This window comes from Talpa europaea (genome assembly GCF_964194135.1).
Source record: "Talpa europaea genome assembly, chromosome: 7".
Classification (NCBI taxonomy): Eukaryota; Metazoa; Chordata; class Mammalia; order Eulipotyphla; family Talpidae; genus Talpa; species Talpa europaea.
In genome coordinates, this window is record NC_140074.1 from 126742914 (window position 1) to 126758597 (window position 15684).

Here is a 15684-nt window from a genome sequence, read left to right on the forward strand (position 1 = left end):
AGCTGGTGCGGGGGCAAGTGTGCCCGCAAACCTCTCCCCTGGGGTTTCCCCCATGGTAGACGTGCCATCTGTTCTCGCCCAGGGGAATTCTCTCGGCCATGTCTCCAAACCCATGTCTCTCCTGGGCTGCAGGAGCCCATTTCTCATGGTCTGTGTGCCCAAGAGGCTCTCTCTGCGCTCCCCCTTTGGGCACTTTTTGAATGCCCGCCTGATGGATGCCACGTGTGGGTGAGGGGCTTACATGCGGCTGGTTCACTCTTGGCTTCCACGGGACCAGCCTGCTCTGAGATACAAGCTCTGAGAGGAGAGAAGGCCTGGGTGCGACTCGGGCCGAATCCAGTTTTTCTTAGGAGACACCAAGGGAGAGATGGTCTGGGCCATCTCTCAGCGGCCATTTTTGCGGCCCCTCCACTCAGCGAGTTTTCTCCTCTCTCTGGAGAGAGCGCAGTGAGTGGGCAGAGTATCTGGGCTCTGGGGTCAGGCTGTCTGGGCTCTGCACCTCCCCTGGGTCTATGAGCAGCTTGGGCAAGTGGCCTTGGGCAAGTCACTCACTTTGACCCACCAAGGATGGGCCCAGGGCGCTCGGGCAGAGCAGGCCATCTCGTGTGTGTGTGTGTGTGTGTGTGTGTGTGTGTGTGTGTGTGTGTGTGTCTCTCTCTCATCTCCGCGCGCCCTCCGCCCCAGCAAGGCTGCGCGGAGAGTATTTGAAAGGCACGTTTAAAAAAAGCTTCACTCCCACGGCAGCAGAAGCTACTTGGAGGAGGCCCATCCAGAGCACACACTCCCTGCTGCTTCTCTTTCTTCCAGGGAGAAGCGGGCAGTGCCCACTGGGAGTCTGGCTCTTGGCTGCCGGGAGATGCTTGGGCTGCCACCATCTCACGTACCCTAAATTACTGACTTTCAGATGGAGGATTAAATCTGGGGGAGGCACCTGTTCCGACTTCCCAAGGACTCTCCCTGACCCTGAATTCTTTCCATGTCAAAGCAAAGAGGACCCTCCCCATCGGCTTCAGGGGAGACTTCTGATCAGCGCCCCTTTCGTGGGGTCCCATCGACTCCCAAACCACATCTGTTAGTGACAGTTTCCACCTTAGCGCACCTGTGCCCAGTAAGGAGATGCCATAGTATTAATTCATTTCAAGGTTTTTGAGCCAGCAGCCATAAATATTTAAGCCTCGCTTTGCCTATTAAGGAAAATGCCACCTACGATAATTATTTTGCCTCTGCCTGACAGGAAGATTTACACAGAGGGCGGGATTAGTCTAACCTCTGAGCATGTGCAGAAACCTTGAACCCTGACAACCCCCCGCTGCACCGCAATTACTCCTGCAGCTCCGTGTGCCAAATCCCTGGACCTTTTTGAAAATGCCAGCAAAGGGTGAGACCACCTAATGTTATAATTGATGGAGCTTCCAAAGCAGTACAACTTAATTTTCCCATGAAAATCAATGGAATATAAGCACAGATTCTGGTTCCTGCTGGTTTGCAACATGCCATGTTCCCTAAGCTGTGCCCACCTCGCTGGCAGGGCCCCTCTGTTCCCTGTGGTGCCGGGCTGGGCCCAGGAGGCAGGGAGCACACAGGGGGCACCCCAGCATGAGGGCGACTCAGGATGGAACAGAGGGCAGGGTGAAGGTCAGGAAGCGGCCTGGGCCTGGGCCTGGGCTGGAAGCAGACTTGGCATTTTTTAGGATGTGGCCTTGGCCTCAACACCTCCCCCAGCAAAGACCTGACACGATGCTCTGGATGAGGTCTGTCAGGAGGACTGAGGGCAAGCCTAGAAGGTGCTCAGCATGCAGGAGACATTCAAGTAAATGGCAGATGCCCCTTGTATTGAGGAAGGAAGACTTGCAAACATGGAGCCTGTTTAGGGCCAGAGCATATTAGCCTGTGGATCAAGCAACCCAGTTTTCCATGTATTCCTCTCTCTGCGCTGTGTTCCCAGAAACCCTCTCTCTGACAGGTGTTCTCAAGACCCCACCTTCTGAGAGTGTGTTCCCAAGATGACATGGCCAGTCCCATACATCCCGGTGGAAAACACAAATTAGATATCTGAGCACGTGAGCTTCCATCCAGACTCTTACTATGTACAGGCTGTGGGAACGCAGGCAAGTTATTCACCCCTGAAGGAAGTCGCGGATAATCACATCCACCTGTAGAGCTGCTCAGAGGATGAAAGTGCCCAATCTGGTGTTTTGGACCTTAGGGAGAGGGTTCAAGGTCACCAGCGTTCCCCATTGTGAAGAGCTGTCAGTTTGGTATGTCCCTGGACAGTGTGGAAACATAGACTGAGGACATTCAAAGAAGAAACTAAAAGTTGGAATGACGGGGTCAAAGACATCTTACCTTGATACAAAACTTACTTTTCCCCCCAAAAGAATTCACATCTTGGTATGTCCAGGCATAGCGTAAGCTAAAATAGTCATGTTTTTCAAACACGAAGAATAGAGATCGTGCTGTGAAAACTACAGCCTCCCGATGCAGGATGTATTCAGACTTTGACTGACACTATGGAGCAGTTTGTGATTATGAGCTGAGCCAGCTCCATGCAACACCCACCAGGTGCTATAAATGTTCGGTGACAGGGAATGGCAGGTTTTCAGGAATTAAGGTGGTGTTGAGCTTCCCCGTTCAGACCCAGTCTCTGCCGATCAAATGGATAGCTTCCCGTGCCCAGCACCACCTCAGTCATCTGATGCTGCCCAAGACGGCGGCCACATGGATGACACCTTCTAAATAACTGAAGTCTGTTGTTTTTTCTTCCGTGTTCCTCACTATATTAGCCTCCTGTTGCTGCTGTAACAAATAACTGCAAACTTAGGAGATTCCAGTAGTACCCATTTATTATCTGACAGTCCTTGAGGTCAGAATCCCCAACCATTCTCACGGGGTCACAGTCAAATTGCCAGCAGGTTGCACCCCCTCCAGAAGTGCCGAACGCCTGTATGGGGCTGGCCATGTCATCCTGGGAACATAATCTCACAGGATGGGGTCCTCGAACCCTCTCACTAAGGTACAAAATGCTGGGCACTTTCATCCTCTGAGCATTCTACAGGAGGATGTGATTATCCTCGATTTTCTTCAGGGGTGAATAACTTGCTGCCTCCCCACAGCCTGTACATAACAGATTGTAGGTGGAAGCTCATGTGGTCAGATTTCTTAGTTGTGTGTTTTCCACCAGAATGACTGCTTTCGGGATAAATACATTAGGCAATATGGTGGATCCATCCATCCATCCATCCATCCATCCATCCATCCATCCATCCATCCATTCACCCACCTACCAGCCAACCAATAAAAGCTGCCCACAGTGAGCATGAGACCTCTACCCAGAGCCACTGCATGGCCTAATTTTGAATCCATTACTTTCCACTTTGCTGCCTGGAGCTCAGTTGGGGAAAGAGCGCTTCATCCACAACCTGAGTGTGGCCAAGAAGTACCTACGCAGTGACCCAGGCTTACAGCCTCTCTGTCCTTGGTGTGTAGAAACGTCATATTTAGAACAGGAAGAAAATGACTCACTCTGTGTTGTCATGAAGACCAAACTGTGGCCACCACTATAAACACAGATCTTGGAACCACTTAGCTTCTCACACACCCATCTGGTCCTCCCAGATTAAGCACCACCAGCAATCCCAAGGTACCATTCAGACCACTGACCCTCCGATCTTGGTAAAGAGCCACCAGAGCAAGCACCATCTGACTCGATTTCCCATATGAGATGCTTTCACGAGCAAGACCCCCTTCCCTGCTCAGCAGTGTTTCTGAAATTGTTTTGACATCGCCATGTAAGAAATACATTGTTCTTGGGGCCTCCCTGGTGGCGCAAGGGGTTAAGTCTCAGCATTGTGAAGCTATCGCCAGCCACTGCAGCAGGAGTTCGATCCCCGGCCAGGGAGGTGACCCACATGGCGCAGCAGACCTCTCCTGTCTCGCCCGCTGCTCCCCTCAGCAGTGTATTTCAGTCAGTCTGCCTGTTCTGTTCCCCGCTCTGTCTCTGGTGGATCCTCATGCCCCGCACCTCTGGCCTGCACCCCAGCTCTTGTTTGCATAAATAAATAAACCTTTTTAAAAAAGAGAAATACATTTGTTCCATGCAACCAGCTCACGTGTGCACACAAGGACGTGAGCGCCACCAAGCAAGACGCAGCCTGACCATGGGCAAGAGCACTATGAATACTCCAGTCTAGTCTATTTGCTGGTCCTGGCTCCTGGCGGCTCATTTGCCTCTAGGCACGTGAGGGCTGGGGGCGGCAGTTTTTGCAAACACTGGACTGGAAAACAAGGAGAACGGGGGTCCCTACCTCAGGGGCGATGTAATCTGGAGTCCCGCAGAAGGTCCGGGTCGTGACTCCATCCATCATGTGCTCCTTGCACATCCCAAAGTCGGCAATCTTGATGTGTCCCTCCGAATCCAGCATGACATTATCTAACTTCAGGTCCCTGTGGGGAATCGAGATGCCATCAGTGTCCTTCCCACTACGCCACAGGGTGTGCTCTGGATCTACTGGGCCAGAGGTGCGTTCACCTGCCACTGTTTCAATGTTACATTAACTGTAAGCCCCCGAAGAGCAGGGGCCAGGGATGATTGTGGCGTTGGTGTTTTTAAGATCTCCTAATGGAGTGCCTAGGATACAGTAGGCGCTCAATAAATTCATACCAAATGAATGACTAAGCAGGTGAACTAGTAATTCCCAACCATGGCTGTGTATTCAAGTCACAGTAGCTTAGACTTCAGGTCTGGGAGACCCCATCATTTATGAGCACCCACATGGAGGATCTGACACCTGACAAGTTTTGCAAAGTCAAAGGTTTAGAACAATCTCATTGGGCCATACACATGTTCCTTCCACTCTGCTTAGTGCCGTGTGTCCTTTTAATTACCCTTTAGTTAATACTGGGAGACAGTCTTCATTCTTGGGCATCAGCCTTTCACTGTAGCCACCAACTGGAAGAATTTAACTCAATCTGCCTCTGCTAGTTCCCCATGTTCCCCTGCTGAGCATCTATAACAGAAATTCCACTCCCCTTACTCCTAGACCTCTGTTCCAAATAAAAGGCAGAGGAAGGAGCTGTCAGCGGGGAGAAGAAAAGCATGTTTTCTTGTGCGATATAAAATCTTTCGAGGTCCAGGAATCAGAAGGTGGTTCTGGTTTGCCTGGAGGCTGCAGAGAAAGGTGGGTCCTTGCAGGTCTTTGTTCCCTTGGGGGTTTATCAACTCCAGGTTGAAGTCCCCATCACAGAATCACACGTCCAGAGGGTCCTGAGGTTTAGCAAAACTCTCACCAGCGCCACCGGTGGCCGAGCGCCCATACGCACCTATAAATGATTCCTCGTTTATGAAGGAAGAACAACCCAATGGAAATCTCTGCCGCATAGAATCTGCAAAAGAAAACACTCCTCAGGTTTCTGGATTCTTTGGACTCCTGGATACTTTTACTGTGGAGTTCAGGGGTTGAAGAGGTTAAAGGAGGGAAGACTCCAGGATTAGTGGCGAGCACTCACCCTGCAGTGCTCTTCCAACGCTACCCCCTTCTCTATGCCATTTGTTATACCAACTCTATGCCATTTGTTACACCAATGAACAGCGCAGCTAAAAAAAAAACAACCCAATGCGATGGGCTTATTACCGGAAACAAGTGCTTTTTGTTTTCCTGGGACAGGTAAGTAGGTAATTTATTACTCACAAAGACATTTCTCATACAGCCTAATTATATTAGAATTTCTATAGCATTTCTAATGCAATCTAATATGATCTTTCGGCTATCTTTAAACTCTTCCAAGTCAGGACTGTGGTTGGGTGGAGAAAAATCTCATTTTCCTATTCAAAGACAGAAAACATTGGTGATGGAAAACACAATCATTCCCTTGAAGACAAAGGAACGTGTGATAAACTCTCCAGCTGGTTGACTTATCCCCTCCCCCTCCTGCTGGGATAATGGGGCACACACTGTGACCCCTGCCCTTTTACATAATTCATAATAAAAAGCAGTGACTTCCATTCCAACAAAACTGTCCATCGGCTAAGATCTGAAGCTCAGAATAAACGCTGAAGGATGTTTTAAACCTCGCAGAGCATTTAGGGGTCTTTGAAGTCTGAGGAGGCACAAGACTGTGCCTGAGCCAACCTCATACCCAGGAGGTTTAAAATAAGCGTGTCCATGTACTTGGGCAGAGAAGAAAGTGCCAATGGTCAGGACCAAATCCTTAACAGCAAGACCACCTCCCAGCTGGCAGGAGAGGTCAGGCAGGGGAAGGAGAGTTGGGCTTGCAGGCCACTTTGATATCACTTTTCATGCTTGCTGTATTTTAAAAATAAAACTTTTTTAGCATTCTGCAATGCAAACAGGAAGACAGAGAGTCAGACGAGCCGTCTTTACAGCCCTCCTAACCTGCAGGGTTTCTAGTCTGCTACTGGGTCTCGACAGTTGTGTCCTAGCAAGCGTTATTTTATACTCCAAACAGCTTAATCCTTTATCATGAACGACCCAAGTGAGGGAAGAAGGGTGAGTCTTTCTGAAAATGCAAAAGTGAAAACAATCAGAAAAATGGCCTTTCACAATTTTTAAGTCAGCTACCAAAGAATTTCCTATTCTGCCTTCAGTGAATGTCCCCCAGGACAGATTATCCCACCACACCAAAAATCTTCCAGCTTCATCTTGTAGACATCATGTCGGCTAGAATCCTATTAACATTTGCTAAGTTGATTCATCAGGTTGCATGCCTGCGGTGCATCCTCATTTAGGGAAGGAAATAGCTATTTGCTTCGATTTGCTGCTGTTGACTTCCTGGCCCCCGAAAAGTGGGATGATTTTTCAGATATCAAATGGGCGCCCTCTGGATGGGTGACTATCCGGACGGTGTCTCTCCTGCTCTGGCACCCATGGCGCTTCCCAGTGGGGCCTTTAAAGCTCACAGTTCTTCCCTCAAACCACCTGGGAGGCAAACCCCCCCCAAACCTAAAATGGGGCAGCATCACCTAAGAGGCCTCTCTCCTCTCACTTCCATAGTCACCAAGCTGTTTCCTTCTCCAGAATGGGCCTCCAATACATCTTCTCGTTGCTGGCTCCAAGGTCAAGTCCTAATAACAGCTTCACTCTTTCTCTACATAGATCCTCACCCCCTGCACCAGCCTCCAGCCTCCCGCACTGCACCGTTCTCCTTGACCAGGGCAGGCTGGGAATGCTCAAGCTCACGACATCAGCCCCACCACTGCCTTCCAGCCTTCCCTGCTGCCCACCAGGCGCCCCATCGGGTTCTGAACCTGGAGCCCCTGCCAGCGCCCTCACATCCCAGATCTCAAGTTACCCCCCTGCATCTTTGGGCTGGGAATTCTGAGGATGGGCATCCCCTTGGAATCCCTTTGAGCTTGTGTGGTGTCCTGTGCCACCTCTAAAGTCATGGCAACGCAGTCTAGTTGTCAAGAGACTTCGCCAAGTCCCAAGGTGGGGAGCCCTCATTCCTCCATGCTCCCACATCTGCTGCCTGTGGGTGTGCAAGGACCAGTGGTGCAGCCAATGAGGACTTGGTCAACGAGGCAGGCATGGGTGACAAAGGGACACACCAGCATCTCCAATTTACCAGAAGTAGGATAAAGCTCTCCTTAGGGAACATCGAGAGGGACCTTGCTAATAAAAATGCCTCCCCCAGGTCACCGCACTCAACTCCAAATTGGGCAGCGCCTCGCCTTCCATTTCACCCAGCATCGGTTCCTGGCTGGGGGTTCTGCGCTGCCCAAATTAAGGGACTTGAAAGAAATACTCACACTGCTTGTGGTTCCTTGAATTTTCCTACTTGCTGAATGTGGTACATCAGGTCCCCACCGTTGACATACTCCATGACAAAGTACAGCCGGTCCTGAAGGCCAAGGTGGACAGATGAGCAGGGCTTCTGCATGGGCTTGGGGTCCCCTGCCCTCCGTAGGGACTGTGGTGCTTTCTCATTAGTAAAATGTGGGCTGCACTGGCAGGGCTGCTGGGTAGAGTTCTTCAAATATTTTTCCCCCAAAAGAATAAGTAATAAGCCCTATTCCCCCGGGGCCTGTGGAGCACAAGGTCATCACCTAACTCTCTGCCAACGTGCCCGTCCTCCCCGCTACCCTGGTTACGGATGCCCCCCATTTCAGTAATGGCCCCCCACTTTCCTGCCCTGTTCCTACACACAGTTTCCATCTCTAACTTTCTTGCTATGAAACTTAGTTTCCCCTTGTTTCCCCTGCTTTGTAATTTTCCAGAGTTTAATCAGTATAGCCAGGGATGCAGGGTTTGGGCTGGAACTTGAGGATGTGGCTCTCCTTCTAGCACATTGCTCTTTCCCCAGAGCTACTTAGGAGCTGTCGGGAGCAGGGATCTGACTATCTACACTGCCAGCACTAGGCTGACCCTTGAGGGCTGGCGCCCGGCTCTGTAGTCACTGTATATCCCGACACTGTGTGGCTACGTTGTCACTTGGAGGTTCTGAAATCCACGAGCTCTGAGGGTGCCTCCCAGGAGATTGCAAAGACGGACATAAAACAGAAAGGCAATTTCTGACCAAGGAGAAGTTGAAAATAGCAATAATCATAACAGTAACAAATATAGCTGCCAATGATTGAGTCACAGCTTAAAAAAGACAGTCTCCAGGAGGGGCAGGCCTATCTCTGGGAGCACCTCACAAGAAATTAATGTTTATATTTCTTGCAGGCCATTTGCAAGTACCCCACCAGTGAGAGGTTGTCCAGGCACCTCTGCTCAGCAGAGGAGAATCCATAGCTGAGTGGCCCCGAGTCAGGCCTTCCTCCTCCAGCCTTCTCCACGGCAGGGAGGCTGCCCTGTGAGCACTGGGGTGTGGGGACAGCTCCTGAGGGCACCTGTATGCCGGGCCAGCGACACGACCCGGGGCCTCACCACTGTCTGGAAGCAGGAGTGGAGCTGCGTCAGGAACGGGGGCTTGTCCAGGAGGGCCAGGACGCGCTTCTCCACCATGGTGCACTCCACGTCGTCATCTTGAATGACCACGTCCTTCTTCAGGATTTTGATGGCGTACAGTTCTTCCGTCCCCTTCCTGTCAGCCAGCATCACCTGAGGCACGGGAGGACACCCGGAGAGCTTCTGAGTTCACATTGGTACTTGGGGAGGTGGGGGAGGACCTGGGCAGGGTGACCGTTGAGAAACTGCATGCAAGTTTGTAAATGGGTGATTTAAGGCTATTCGTAAAGTTCCACTTTAGGTGCAAAATTTGAAACCCTGCAAGGTCACTGCATATGAAATCCCCCTAGCGCTGGGCTGCTTCCAGGCTGGCAAGATTTACATGCTGTGGAGATTCTCGCCACACGGTGGCGCTAGTGTGGCTGCTAAAGGGGACATGCCGCATGTCCGGCGTGGCCTGGAACCCTGCACGTTTTACAGCAGCATCGTTAGAGCGGAATGGGCAGGACTCTACAAGCTTCTCATGAGCCAGGAGCCCAGACCAAAAAGAAAAAAAAGATAAGATCAAAATGAACCCATTTCCTGGATCTGTCATGAGATCTGGGGTTAGAACAAAAGTAGCCCCAGCTCAGTATCTCCCAGAGCCTGCCTTGGCTTTCCACATTTGCTTACCACAAGTCACAATTTAGCCCTTAGGGGCAGCAATTATTCACCCCACCCTCCCGGAGCACTCCCCTGCTCTGAACACAGCTACGGGGACACCCCCAGGCCCTATTTTAAATGAAATGACGTGGGGGACAACTGAGGCAGGTGGGCAGCGAGCAGGAACCCAAGGGGCTGCGCTGGACGCCCCCGGGAGGACGCCCCCCCCCCAACACTGCCCGCCAAAGCCAGGCCCCCGGGCGCCAGCCCTTACCTTTCCAAAGCTCCCCTTCCCCAGCACCATGAGGAAATTGAAGTCGGTGAGCTTCACCCGGTCCAGGTTGTTGGAAGGTTGTCTCTCGGAAGGCGTGATCACCTTGTTACCAGCCGGGCCGAGCTTGGCTTTCTAAACAACAAGCACACGGTGAAAGCAGTCAGTTTCCTTCCAGGGAAGAGGTGGTGGGGACAGGGCGCTGTAAGGAAGCCAAGGCCGCGGGAGCCAGAAGGTGGGGTGCAGGGGATGAGGCTGTCCTCCCCCGAGGCCAGCCTTCCCAGAGGAGCCAAGCCCGCCTTTGCCCACGGCCAGCTGCTCTCCATGGAGTGATCCACGAACCAAGTCCTGAGGCTCAGCCCAGGGCTGGCCCTGGCTTGGGGGGTAAGAGCAAATGTGGGGAAAGTGGAGCCTCTGGCAGTGGACATGATAATCCAGGGAAACTGTGTGATGCTTTTCTTAGGGGTGGATTTAAAAGGACTCTGCCTCAAGGAAACTGGTGCCCACCTAAAATGGCGGAGCAGTGTTCTCTGGAGAGGAACCCCTCCAATGGCAAGTATGGGGTGATTTATCACTATTTTTAAAAAAGATTTATTTATTTATGCATAAAGAACTGGGGTACAGGCAAGAGGTGAGGATGAGGGGATTCACCAGAGACAGAGTGGGGAACAGAACAGGCAGACTGACTGAAATACACTGCTGAGGGGAGCAGCGAGCGAGTCAGGAGAGGTCTGCCGTGCCATGTGGGTTGCTCCCTGGCCAGGGATGGAACTCGTGCTGCAGAGACTGCAGATTGCTTCATAGTGAGGTGCTTAACTCCTTGCGCCACCAGGGAGGCCCTATTGCTACTTTACAAGGCACAACAAGAACAGAGGTGTTTTTCTTGGCTTTGTTTTTTGTTTTTTTGAAATCAGGAACTGAACTCCCCCAAACAAATAGTGATGTGCACCAGAGTGGGGCACCCCGTGGAACACAGTGAGATCCCTTTGAGCCTGAGGATACTTGGTCAGTACCAGGTGAGTTACCCGCAGGTGTTTTGTAAACTGGGCTCATGCCACATGGAGAGACACTACCCTCGTTCCTCCCCTGGGGGTCACAGTCGACAGACGGTGGGAGGAAGAGGCTCAGCAGAAAAAGCCAAACAGGAGGATCACATGGAAACACATCGATAGCCAGCCTAGGAGCCCGCAGAGAAAGCGGAGGAGCCACTGTGGGAGTTGAGGCTAGGAGGCCAGGGGGCGGGTGGGCTGAACCCCGCGGCCCTGAGTCCGAGAGCAGACTCTCTGGCTGCGGAAACACATAAGGGGAGGGTGCGCTGCCCCATGCAGCAGGCCAGATGAAGTGCGGCTGGTGCCTGGACCCCCTCAAGCCAACGTGGCTCTGAGAAGACAGCACTAAGGAGCTTTACTAGGTGATCGAATTGCTGGCAAGATTCCTTCTGAGCTTCTGGGCGGGGAGTTGGGTTTTCCATATTTTTTTTTAGCAGCAGAGAAGGCTCTGGAGGCCCGTCCACACTGCCCCTGAGCTGTGGCATCCTTCCACCCCACAAAGTGCCAGCTGGCACTGGCAGCCTGAGCCTGCCCGACCTCGAGATCAGCAGCCCCAACACAGCGCTTGGCCTGGCGGTGGATGCCGTGATTTGGTTGAAGGTATAAATTAAAAAGGGCCACGATCTCCCTGGTCAAGTAAGGGGCATAAGCCAGGGAGCCAGGCTCAGCTGGACAGTTTCCAAGTAAATCAGTAATTAAAAAAACAGGACAGCTAGAAGTTGATGGCAATACGGAAAAGCTCACTTTCTAGACAACAAGGCTCGAAGTAGTGAGGGTCACTTTAAAAAAAAAAAGATTTATTTATTTATGCATAGAAGAACTGAGGTGTAGGCCAGAGGTGTGGTCAGGGGTGAGAGGATTCACCAGAGACAGAGTGGGGAACAGAACAGGCAGATCTGCTGAAATACACTGCTGAGGGGAGCAGCAGGGAGACAGGAGAGGTCTGCTGTGCCATGTGGGTAGCTCCCTGGCCGGGGATGAAACATAGGCCGCAGCGGTGCTAGTGCTGAGACTGAACCCATAGGCCACCAGGGAGGCCCCACGAGGGTCACTGTTAACAACCCTCCCGTCCTCCTCACCACACAGGCAACATTGAATCCTACAGTAATTGTACACCCCTGGCCTTTCTCTGTAAAAATCCTTGAAAGTATGAAACCTGTTCCTTGCAGACAGGATCCAATTCTCATGGTGCGCCCCCAATTCAGACAGCTTCTCCAGGCTCTCTGGAGTTTCTCCCGGGTTCAAGGCCTCAGTCTTGACTTTAATCTACTGGCTGACTTTAGTGTGGCTCAACTTTTTTAAGTCAACAGACGGATAAAGACAGGAAGCTGGAATGTGTTCATCAGGTGCTGTGCTGCTGTTGGGTGAGGCTTTTCTCAGATAAAAAGAACTGAGTGTCACAGGGATCAAGTCTCAGAGCTTAAATGCTGGCTCTCGTGGACACAGCACCGTGTACCCAACGATGGGAAAATTTGGGAGAAGAGACCCCGGCATTTTTGCTTTGAGGCTGAAAGTATTTAATCCAGCATGCTATTCCCCTGCTGGCAGTGCGTGGAGGGAAACACAGGACCTTGGGGTCACTAGAGACACCGGGGCTCTAGAGACGACCCCTGAACTGTCCCTGGTCTCCCCATTGACGGAGGATGGGAAGGGGCTTGGAGAGACTTGTGAGGAAGAAGTAGGACTTAACGAGAGCCCCCCAGTGAGAGCCCAGCCTCATCCCCCAAACGGCTGCCAGGGCTGACTCTTGGCTTGTATCGAGATGTGACCGAACCATCAGAAGTTCAGGCTGGAGATGAGGATGGCGCCAGGCCATTCTGCTCTGATTTATAAGGAAAAGGGTTACAGGCAGGGGCACAAAGAGATAGATGTTCCCCAGGTCTTCACTGTAACTTCTGGGACTCATTCTCTGAGGTGCTGGAAACTGCCTGAGCCTCTTCCCCTTGGGGGGTGGTGAGCCCTGCAGCCACCAGCGCCTGTGGCCCCTGGGTCCTGGCAAGATCTTGCAGGCTCACTGGCATCCCTTTGACGGCCCACCAGACAGCAGAGGAGGGGTGGGAGGCGGGCGGGTGTGCGCTTCTTGCACCTCTACGCCTTCAGTGGGGGCCATTGCCGGGGGTGCTCCGTGACTCCGATTTAGGCCCTTAGTCTAAGTTATAGGGACAAGCTCTTCCCCAGTCAGGCTACAGGGGTATAAATGCCAAAGAGCATGAGCCTCAGACTCTGGGCTGCCATCAGTCTGAGTCTGGGAGGAAGGAGGCAAAGCTGGACAGAGGAAGCCCCCGCTCCCGGCCCGGCCAGGCAGATTCCATTCCTGGTCATTTTAGCCAAGAGCAGAGCTGGGCTCATGGGGCTGGTAGAGGGAGGGCAGGGGTGGGAAGGGGGTGGCCCTGGCTGCATGCACCATCTCAGGGCTCGCTTCCTCAGGCACCTGGGGGCCCCCCTCAGCCCAAGTCATCCAGAAAATCAGAGCCCTGGGCCTCCCTGGCCCTCCATCCTGCTGACCAGGGCACCTTTCTTCCACTTTTCCCTGTAGAACTGGCCTCCCCGACATCTCCCTGTTGCCACCTGCAGGCCTGATGCTGCATAGCAAGGAGTCATTTCTGACGCGGAGTTTGCAGAAGCAGAAAATTCCATGCTCTTCGAAGCTCAGAGGTCCTTTCCAAGCCCCTCTCTCCACATGAGTCAACCAAATAATGAAATTGGAGGAGACAGCTAGTGGACCCCCTGCAGCTGTGTTCTGGGGGCCTGAGGGGGCCTGAGGGCAGGGAAGGCAGAGGTCTGCCAGGTGAGAGCTGTACAAGCCAGGACTGGCCTCCTTGTCTCCAGACCTGCATCCTGTCCCTTCGTGTTCATCACACGGGCTTTCGGCTCTGCAGCCCGTGTGCCCAGAGGCTCTCTGGGATCTGCTCCAGCCTCCCCTGCAGAGCCAGCCGGGAAGGCCCAGGCTGCAGCCCCACCCAGACACATCCACTGTTTCCCTGGAATGGGCCGGGTAACTAACACACCTTCCCTGGGCTAATGCCCATTATTCCAAGGCCTCTTGGGATTCTTTCCCAAGTGAACTCCTTGTTCTCAAAACCTGAGCAGAGTTGGCTTCTGGGGCACCTAAACAAGAAAGCACATGTACCTTCTTCCTGGATTTCCTGATCCATCTTCCTTACTAGACTGAGGCCCTGGAAGGGGGGGCCAAACCGCACACTTGTCTGTCTAGACCAAGCACTCACACTCACTAAATGTCTACTTCATTCATTTCTTCGTTGGTTCATTCACTTGAAAGCGCGTGTTCATCCCGTTAAACTCTGGGATGGATGGGATGTGAAGACGACAGATTGTAAACGGTACAGTCCACTTGCAGCCAGTGCTGGTCCTGCAGACGTGGACATGACCTCAGACGAAGCTGTTGTCAGGATCACCCGAGTCTGTGTGCATCAGATGATCTACACAGTCAGAGCTGGTCATGCCAGGACAACCAGAGGCGGGCTCCCTGTCCTTAGGGAGGTGGGGCCACAAGTGACCCCCCAGCTCCCCAGGAGCCTCCTGTGCTAGTGAGCTGGGCCAACAAGCTGAAACCTACGTTGGAAAAATTCTCTGCAGGGACCCTCCCGCCTGCCCGAGACCCGCTGGGAGCCCTGACGAGGCGCAGCCAAGAAGCCCTGAGCCGAGAATTTATTTCTTTTGAGTTTTAAGTGGGCTTTTGGCTATGGGTCTCCCAGCAAGAACAAGAGGCCTGTCCTTCCAGGCTCGTGTATTGTTGACATAACCCTGGTTGTCATGAAAGAAATTCAGACTTCACCAGTTGTGCAAATAACATCAATATATGTCCAGGGATCAAGCTGAAGCCGACAGCCTAACTGCGCAGATTTCCGAAAGCCCGAGGAGGCATAAGAATAAGCGCGCTGGTGTCCTTTACTCTAGCAACGCAAACACGGCCCGGCACAGCCAGGGCCCTGGGGGGCCTGTGAGCAAACGGGAAGTCAGTCGGTGCAGATGGGGGAGCGGGCGATGACGGACAGTCGGAGGAGAGTCAAGACTGGAGCTGGGGGTGAAGGCACCTGTCAGTCCATTGTCAGGGCTCCTGGCTGACCATCCCAATCCCGCAGCCCACCCCGCTTGTTCCCAGCAGCCATGCAAAGTGAGTGGACGGAGCAAGTGCCAAGCGGTGGTGGACGGACAGACGGAGATCCATGGCTGGCGGTGCTCCACCCGCTGCTGCAATGCCTCCCTGCTCTGATTCCTGAGTGAGCAGAGAGCAGGGGCCCACTCAGTGCTTGATACCTCTCGTGGGGTCTTCGTATTCACCTGCTTCCTCAGGAGGACCTAGAGGGGTCCTGGCACTTGCCAGTCCACTTGCAGCCAGTGCTGGTCCTGCAGACGTGGACATGACCTCAGACGAAGCTGTTGTCAGGATCACCCGAGTCTGTGTGCATCAGATGATCTACACAGTCAGAGCTGGTCATGCCAGGACAACCAGAGGCGGGCTCCCTGTCCTTTGGGACCCGGGAGGGGGAGGCTGAGGCACATCCCCGGGGCCTTCCAGGCATCATGCCCTCCTGGTGAGGAGAGGAGATGGGGCTCTACTCCAGCTGCCCACCCCGTTTCCAGAGCACATCTATAACCCTCTCCGGGGCTGCGCAGGAAAAGGCCTTCACTTACTAAAATGGCATCAAGTGTTGAAAAAAGCCTTGCAGTGCAAAGGCTCTGTGGTCTATGACACTGCTACTCAAAGTGTGGTCCGTGGAACCCCCTTTGGCATCATCTGGAGGCTCATCAGAAACGACACTCTTGAGCCACATCCCTGATCCTCTGAGTCAGA

The 15684-nt window shown here is 52.8% G+C and overlaps 1 protein-coding gene across 2 annotated transcripts in view; it reads right to left on the reverse strand.

Annotated features, from left to right (window-relative positions):
• The window catches only part of PRKCA (protein kinase C alpha), a gene marked incomplete at both ends in the record, with an annotated part of 329542 nt that overhangs the window by 33264 nt on the left and 280594 nt on the right, over positions 1–15684 (reverse strand). For both annotated transcript variants that reach the window (XM_084238933.1, XM_084238932.1), the window contains 5 exons: positions 4305–4443; positions 5320–5382; positions 7766–7857; positions 8886–9059; positions 9823–9954. In XM_084238933.1, coding sequence (XP_084095059.1) covers positions 4305–4443; positions 5320–5382; positions 7766–7857; positions 8886–9059; positions 9823–9954 — 600 coding nt within the window. The remainder of the gene's footprint in view (positions 1–4304; positions 4444–5319; positions 5383–7765; positions 7858–8885; positions 9060–9822; positions 9955–15684) is intronic.